This window comes from Gavialis gangeticus, unplaced genomic scaffold (assembly GCF_001723915.1).
Source record: "Gavialis gangeticus isolate Ggan-Ray unplaced genomic scaffold, GavGan_comp1, whole genome shotgun sequence".
NCBI classification, from domain to species: domain Eukaryota; kingdom Metazoa; phylum Chordata; order Crocodylia; family Gavialidae; genus Gavialis; species Gavialis gangeticus.
The window spans coordinates 438,079-447,125 of record NW_017728972.1 but is presented as its reverse complement, the minus strand read 5'-3'; the positions used below and the strand labels follow the sequence as shown (position 1 = coordinate 447,125).

General features: G+C 45.1%; 1 protein-coding gene across 3 annotated transcripts in view; it reads right to left on the bottom strand.

Annotated features, from left to right (window-relative positions):
- Window positions 1-327: 327 nt before the first annotated feature.
- The window catches only part of DAGLA (diacylglycerol lipase alpha), a 61,358-nt gene continuing 52,638 nt past the window's right edge, over window positions 328-9,047 (bottom strand). For all 3 annotated transcript variants that reach the window (XM_019504901.1, XM_019504893.1, XM_019504910.1), the window contains one exon: window positions 328-8,482. In XM_019504901.1, the coding sequence (XP_019360446.1) occupies window positions 7,555-8,482 (928 nt within the window). In that variant the 3' untranslated portion in view covers window positions 328-7,554. The remainder of the gene's footprint in view (window positions 8,483-9,047) is intronic.

Below are 9,047 nucleotides of genomic sequence, written 5' to 3'. Positions count from 1 at the left end.
TAGTACAGGCTAGGCATTCTCACATACAGAAGACCAAAGGAGAGAGGCCTGTGAAAAACAGTAACTGGATTTTTAGCCTTTATATGGGCTTAAGGTGAGCTGTCCATGCTACAGTGAAAAAAATTGTGTTGTATCTGGTGGGGGGGGGAGGGGGGTTAAATAACTATATCCAATTTCCTTATTTAATGATGTATGTACCTTACTGTACTATTGCATTGTGTCTAGCATGTTAGTAGAGTTTATAATACAAAGTCTATTTTGCTTTGGGTTTTTCTTCTATGCTAGACCCTCAGGCTTAATGCATTTCATCCATCTTTTATTATTTTAAACTTTGCTCTTGTAACTCTTGTTGTTAAGGCCTTATAGAAAAGGAGCTTATAGAAAACAGTTATTTATTTCCACTATCACTGAGAAGTGGGGGTCACTGTCTCTCTACTCTCAAAACTTACAGAAGTTGAGTTTGAAAGGCAAGAGTCATCTGCTGAAAAAGCAGTGCTGACCAAGGAGATGAACCCAAGCTTGCTGGGCTGCCCTACCATGCAGCAGCAAGGTCAGGATTTAGCTATAGTAGGTAGTAGTCAAAGTACACAAGGTGCTTATATGTATGATATATGTGCTGAGGGTGTGGAAATATCACAGGGTACTCTTATTTCAGGCCAACCCTCAGAGCTACATCAGGTTTCTGTACTTGTTTGTGTTACACGTAAAACCTGCAGAGGAAATCAGGTACATTTTGCATAGGCAGCGTGCATTTTGTTACTTCTGTTTTGTTAATGGAAGGGTGTGAAGCATGCATTAGTGATCTAGAAAGGAGGGCAAGCAACTGGGGGCAATGTAGGCAGGTGACAAAAAAAATATTTTTTGGTCAATCTAAACTAGGGAAGCCTGGAAAGCAATTTAAAGTGGATTTAACCAAGAATGACTGGAAAGGACTAACATCTTGTATCACATGCAGCAAAGTAACAGTTTTCGATTATCTTGAAATTAGCTTGGATTACTGCAAACTAATATGCATTACAAGGAATATTCTGAACCTCTCATACACCTTACTGGGCTCTGAATTAAGATGTAAAATTCAGGAGGGACACTGGTATTATTGTGGGTTATTCAATGAAGACCCCTGCTCAGTGCCCACTGGCAGTAAGAACAGCACACAAAACAGTAGACTGCATAAAGAATGGGACAGGGAAAGGTACTGACATTATGGAATAACATTTTATAAGTCAATGGGATGCTTTCCAGGAATCCGGCATGCATTCATAGTTACCCTAACTCCCAGGATAGAGTAAGAAATTAATGATGTGGCAGGAATGACCAGAGGCATGAAGACACTTCCATACTGATAGATTTCAATAAATCAGGCTGCTTCAGTTTAAACATAAGGCAAATCAGAAGGGGACATGACATACCGAACTGTTAAAAGTTGGGAGAAGGCATTCCTGTTCGTCCCTTGTAACAAGTATAAGATGTTCATTAACACCGTCAGAGTGAACAAATTTAGAAGGATATAAATAAAATCCTTTTTTTATACAACATTAATTTAGCCTGCAGAACTTCTTGCTACAAGGTATGACAGGGTCCAAGAACTTCACAGAATTCAAAAGAAGAATGGGCATTTACTTGAATGAGAACATTTGGAGTTCTGTTAGATGACAGAAAAAAGTCCAAAAGGAGCAATAAGAAAAAGAGCTCTATGTTTCAGGACGAGTCAGACCTGAGAGGAGGGGATAAGCAAGTAACTTCCCAATATGTCAGTAAATGCCTGCTCTAGTGTTTCTTGCACACTCCTCTGAAGCAGTTGCAGCCATCCAGTGCCCACTCCCAGTGTCAGAGATGGGGCACTAGGCTAGATGGAGCACTGGTCTGGCAAGGTAATTTCTTTGTTCTTGTGTATATTTTCCTTTGAAGGAGGTACTGATTGAAGGAAGGAAATAAGCCAGGTTGCTTCTGGGAAAAAAACCCACAGCAGCATCTATTTCATATCCATTTTGTCATGTTTAGTGGTTTCCCTTCTCTCTCATGCTCCTTTGGTTATTGGTTACAATGCACACTCCTCTGTTCTTTCTGGATTAAGTAAATATTTGTATTTAATGTCTAATTGCAGATTGGGACCTTAGATGCTATTATAATACAAATTAATGCTACTAATAGCTGATGGGCTTAGAAATGGAAGCCTGTGGAACACATCATCATTTGTATTTCTACCCTCAGGCATGTTTTTGCAATTTAAATCATCATGTGGGGAGAACATCATATCTGATATAACTACCATTCTCTTCCAAATAAAGTTACAAGAGAAAGAAAAAGGAGTTGTGAATTTAAACAGGGTCCAAATCAGGAAGAGGCAGAAGCAATGGCTTAAATGTCAAATACTCAGAGCCAATATTGCAAAGTTCTGGGCATTGAAAGCAAGACTTTTCAGGATGGGAATCTAACAAGGGGAGAGGGTGGGCAAGAGGTGTAGGAGTTAGGAATCCCAGACAGAGGTCAGATGGGTGGGATGGAGTCAGCACCAGGCATATGGGATGGCCCAAGAATGTGGATTGGGGCACTGGCACCTCATGATGAGGTAACTTAAGCTTCTGGAGAACCAAGAAAGAAAAGGGAAGCAAAGAGTGGCAAGAGAAAGAGATGGTCCCAAACTGACAGTGTAGCACCCCAGAGAAGGAGGGGAGATGTAAAACCTTGGGGTAGGGACTGTCATTTGGCTCTACGTTTGTATAGTACATAACACAGGAGGGAACTGATCTGCAACTGGGACACAGAGAGTACCTGCCAAAAACCAAAAAGCTATCATGTTAAAAAAAGCTATCACATGCTAAAAAGACAAGCTGCTTTAAGGGCTAGATCTAAATGCATTACTATAAAGAGTCTTTCCACTGAGTGCAATGGGTTTGGGATCACGCCTCCAGCACAGTCTAACATTTGTGTGCATATGCAAAAGTAAGAACAAGACCTCTCTGCCAGTGTTTTCTAAGGCAGAGCCAGACCTCCTCTCTGACTCAAAAGAACTGAGTTAAAGCTGTGTTTCTACAACAGCTTAAAGCTTCCTGCATTGTTCTCAGTTGTTCCAGAGGTTGCATTCCATTAGTTTGCTGAGGGTTTGAAGATAAAATGTAGTGTGTGACGTCTCATTATAATTCAGCTAACTAGAAGGTGTCAAACCAAGGGCACTGCTTTGTGGGACTCTTTGGCAAATCTGTGTTGATGTACAGAATTTCGCATATTCTATTTTAAGGAGCACGGAACCCAGTCTCTGAGCTCCAGTATCTAGGTGCCCTCCACTCAAATCCTTCATCAGAAGGACACTGCAGTACCAATTGCCCCATCTGGGATGAAAGGCATGGGTGTGGCAATGAACTGATTGGCACTATGAACTGCTTAGCCGCTGTCCAGTGAGTCAGGTACATCAGATTGCACCTCCTGTACTGCCCTACTCACAGTGTGACACCCCACTGAGATTTCACTGGAATTTCCAAATGTTGAAAGGCACAAGAGTGCTGCACAGGAGTTGAAGGATAAGAACCAGCAGCCAAGCAATTAAGGAACCTGAAAAAGCGACACGTTTCAGAGACAACTGCACATTGGGGTGGAAAAAGGGGGCAGAGAAAGGAAACTGCAGCGTGACATACATGTGGAGGAGGTAGCCAAGGGCTTGGCATTACATTCTAAAACTGACTAATTAGATACATTCTTTTAAGGTGCAAAGAGAGGCTAGGTTTTGCAAGTGCTTCCTATAAAGCATAAGATGATGGGGGTGAAGATAAGGAAACATTTAAGCTGTGCATAGGTATCGTTCATTCAGAGAGTGTGGGATTACTTTGGGAGGGCCAATGACTGCAAATAATCCTGGTTTCTCAAGAGGGGACAGAAGAAAATAGCTACTCCTGCTGTAGTATGCAGCTTTACTAACTGGCCTCTTTCATACCTCTTTTCCCCTTCTCCAGTGGTCAGTGGCAACCCTGGATCATCAGATATTGCCTATTCCTATGCAACTCAGAAGAAGCCCAGCAGTCACGAAGCACAAAATGGGAAGCAAAACTGTATTTGTCTCCCTTTCAGATACAGCTCTAATGGCTCTGACAATGGAGACGGTCAAATACACACCCACACACTCACCACAGGAAACCATGGATCAGTGCCCCAACAGAGTCAATTCCCTAGTGCAATGCTGTGACCTCTTAGCCAAAAATCAGGTCACTATGGAAATCATAACACAATAACAAAACTTTCACTGACAGATGACCTTGTCACATGGACACTTAGCATGCGTTTTATTTAGATCGTAGTGAGCATTACTGTGCCATACTAAACATTAAAACGTGTTCTGAGCTGTCACGTGGTAACGCTTACTACACTCTGCAGCCCGCATGCTTTATAGGGAGCTCTCATGAACTGCCTCTGCCGCTGGCAGGAAGTGGAGGACAGCATAGAAAAATCAAGCCCAGGGGAGGGCATCACCCCGGCACTGGATCCTGCCAGTGCCTCAGGACCAGAATCAGTTTGAGATTCCAGTGCAGTCCCAGAGTTGGGACCAACAATCAGCTGATTGTTGGTCTCAGCCCCAGGACTACACCAGAACTGGTTGGAGAATCTGGTGTGGTCCCAGGGCTGGGACCCAATCAGCAGGATGACATGCTACTTAATACGACCTGGAGATACTTCTACAAAAAGTCCTAACTTTCCTACAATATGAATGCACTTGGCAAGTTTTACTGCTTTAACATGAGGTGGATCATGGTTTAAGCACAGTTAACATGTCCTAAGTATAATGTTCGACAAGGCCCAGAGCGGCAATCCAAACCCCTAATTTATGAGATCTGGCTCCTAATTTCATGTAATCTCCCCATCTAGGGCACAGGCTCCCCCTAACAACAGCAGATAGATTGAGACAAGCAACAGCCCTGTATCCTAACACTGATCTAGCCAGCAGGGACTGAGGCAATTCCTTCACTGATGTTTGTAAAGTGCTTTGAAAATATAAAGCGCTAGATAAGTGCTAAGTGTTATCACTGCCTGCCCACCACTGTCTGAGCAAGACAGGAATGGACTTTCTTTCTTTTCAAGCTAGCACACTGCTCCAGCAGTGTATCAGGCCCTTCCCACAATACAGGCCCATAAGTAGTCAGTCTGTAGGAGTGAGCTTAGCTTGCTACTTTCCCATATCCCTAAATCTTGCACACACCCGTCTCTATTCTAACACTACACTTTATTGTAATGCCCTCCTGATATTAAATCTCTTACTCATTTATCTCTACCCATTCATTCTCACTCTGTGTTTGCAATGGAGGATGATATTAACACAACCGATCTTGTCTGGGTTCCAGAATCATTCATGCTGTCAGCATAATGCTGGCTAACAGCTGCCTCAGAGTCAGCAAAGGGAACACAACGCACTGCTCTTTTTTGGACAGCCTATATAAAGAAAGCAACTTTTTGTTGCTCAGCAAGAAATAAACTATTAAAAAAGAAAGTTGCTTTGAATCTAGAGGACATTCTTCCCCCTGACCCTAATAATTTTAAGGTCACATTTTGGTCTCAACTACTGGGCCAGTTAAAAATGTTTAGTGTTAATAAGTTAAAACTCCTGCATTTCCAAAAGCTAAGTACTTCACAGTAGAGAAAGGGGAATTCATCCTATACAAAGTTGTAAGACTAGACACAAGCCTCTGGGACATACACAATTCAGCATTACCATACACCTTCTGAAATCTTACATTAAAGAAGAGCAGGTGTAAAAAAAGCTGGTGTTCTGATTTGATAGCATTTTACACCATCTCTTTGTTCTCTGTTTGTACAGCACCCAGCACACAGGGCCCTGGCCCCTACTCTTCTTTTCTTCAATGGGGATGACATTCTGGGAAACGTGGATTTCTCCTCACAGTGTAGGAATTCCACAGCTAAGAGTCTGTAATATGGGGGCATTTTATAGCGGCATCAAACAGAAGTCTGTTTCTGGTTTTAAAAAAAAGGGCAAAGCCCTAGACAATAGACTGATTCTGCTGAGTTTGGATATGAAGGTATTTTGTAAGTTAAAAGACTCTTGTAGACCATAGTAGATTTTAACTTTCTAAGAAGAAAGCTTCTCTCCCACTTCCATCATCAACAAATTCCTGCCATTAAACAGAGCCACCAGGCTACCCTGGGTTCTGGAGTTCTGCACAGCAGGACTGGTTGCTTAGACACAGTTTTATTAATGACGTATCGGGGCTTTTTAATGAGTTATCGTGCAGTAGGGTGAAGCTGATGAACCCTTGTGGGAAGCCAGGATGAAGGATGCATGCAGTTTCCCCATGGGCTTAGATCAAAAGGTTTCTCCTATCACCCTGTTTCCTCTTTAAAACAGGGGGTTTTAAAACAGCACTTTCTGCCCACCTCACTCTCCCCCCAACCCTCAAATAGAGGGAATGGTCCCGGAAAGGGAGTGCAAACGTTTTTCTTGCTCAGCGAGAGCTTCCCTGTTTGGTCAATAAATACCTTCCAAATAGCTTTAGCAGCTCTGTAAACATACATGAGATTTCAACACTTAGTTAAGGTTCATCTTTTCCCTGAACACCAATGGCAGAGACCGGCACTGACCTATGATGACCATACCGGTTGTCTGAGGACTGAAAAGGCTCCCAGGCACCACAGGGACCCGGTGAATAATGCTGGGTTCTGGAAGCCTCTGAAATACTGAAAGCTGGATTAACCTGACCCATCCGTGCACTACTGAGATGAGATCCTGTGAGTCTTGTGATGGGGATGTTGCCAGTTCAGAATGGTTTGGGGAGCTGTGAAGAGGTGATGGAGGGGCCTCCTGCTGGTAAAAGAGGGAATGCAGCAGAGGCCTGATGCTCTCTAATACCACAGGTTTTCTTTCTTCTCAGAAGAAGCCGAGTAGTCACTGAACACAGAGGTAATCAGGGGAGCGAAAACACACAGTGCCAGACCGAGTCTCGCTGCACCCAGTCAGGGAAGGGGTGGCTGCATTCCCCTGGAATAACAGCCCCAATGGCTTTAAAACAGGAGAGAGGGTCTTATCAAAGATAAACACCATGAAAGGGCAATGAATTGGTGTTTGGGTCTGACATGATGTGTTAGTGCAATAGGGCCCAAAGTCACAATCCATTCACTGCTGGAACCACCGAAATGGTAACAGCAAAGTGATCCAACCCCCTTGTTTCTGATCCACTAGCTCCCCAGCGAATCCATCCCCTAACTTCAGCAGACTCCCTGGAACAGGAAATCCGACTCCCATACCTCAGCAGGTACCCCCCCCTGATTTAATCAGATGGACTGAGGTAGGGAAACCAAACATCTAACTTCAGTGAATGAGACCCTCTTAGTGTAGCAGGCTTTGCCAGGCAGCGCATCTTCTCCCAAACATAAACGCATGACCAAGGCGCGGACTCCATCCTTCTGACAGCAGAGTGCCACTGGCCTAGCACCCCAAAGGAATGTTTCCAGGTGTCTCCCCTGATCCTGAACTGCCCAACGACCAGCTCCTCCAAGTGTTATCCCAGCATTCAGTTGACAGGATTGGCTCTCAGAGCCTCCCCCTCCTCTCCTGCACTAGAGGGCTGAGATCATGAGGTCCTCCTGCTTGGTGGGGCTCATCATGTGACCAGACGGGGTGGAAGTCCGGATTTTGTCAGTGGCCAGGCATTCCTGGCTGCTCATGCCTGTGGGAGTAATGTCCATAAGTTCTCCAGATGAACTCAGAGGGAAGGAGGGTGAGACTGAGATGCCTGAAGAGGGATCAGTTGAGCCTGCGAACAACCTAGGGGGCTTGGGGACCAGGTTGGGCTCATACTGTGCTCTCAGCAGGATCTCCTGATCACTGACAGACTTAGGCATCTCTGCAAAGTCATTGGAGCTGTCCGATACCATCATGCAATAGATGTCCTGGAAGGAGCTGCTTTTGCTGTCCAGATTGAAGAGGCTGTCTATAAACTCAGCAAACTCCAGCACTTGTGGACTGGGCACATCAGGAAGCCGTCCATTTTGGAGGGACAGTTCCTCTTGGCCTGTAAAGGAAATTCTGTCCCCTTCGCTGCCAGCCCCTTCCTCACTGCAGCGTCGCTGGGGGGTAGTGCCACCACTGTTATGCAAGGTCTCAGGGGGCTGCGTCTCCTGCGAATGTTTGGAGAGGCTGTCAGCAGCAAGCAGCTCTGTCCTCGAGCTGAGGGAGGGGTTCTCCTCAGGGATAACGGGGTCTATATAAAAACAGTGCGTCTCATCCTTCTCCATGACAGCATGGAGACTGGGGGAGCCACGGATGCTCCGGAAGCCTGAGGAGCGCCGTGAATCAAAGCTGTAGATGGACTCATTATCAGACAGACTCTCCATGGTGGCCAGAGGAGCACGGCGATCCTGCAGCTCCACAGACAGGCGCTCCTTGGTATCTAGGAGCAGAAGCTCTACAGGGTCCTTCTGCACAGAAGAAAGGGGCTTGGTCTCATAAAACCCCTCCAAGCTGATTTCAGATTGTGACTTGCTCCTGCAAAGACAAAATACAAACGTAACACTGCCATATCACTCTAAAAAGCAGCAAATCCTGGGTAAGCAAAGGATCAGACACCATCTCTCAGCACTGACATCTCCAGGCTTACTGAGAGTACTTGTGCATCTCCTCTCACCCCAATCCTATCACATACACTTGCAGTCAACTTCTCACTCTCTATTCCTGCTTCCTTCCAATCTGAAACTGTTGGTTACAGCTCTCTGCCACAAGTTTAGCCCTTTTCTCTTTCCCTTGTCTCTTGACTGGTGCCTGCCGTTTGAATGGCATTTTTGATGGAGGTACCACTGACGACAGAACTCCGTTATGCCTTTCATGATGACCACAGGATAGTTTGCAACCTGTAAGTAATTAAATCTCATGCACTTGTTATCCTTCTTTTGGGAACGAGGAGACTGACAAACAGGGAGGCTAAGTGAGTCGTCCAAAGCCTCTCTCCCTCTCCCCACACTTATTACCTTCTCCTACCCTGAACTTTCCCCACATCCAGGACGGGCCAGCAGGGGACTGCATGCTTAGGGGCAACCAACATGGGTTCATCAGT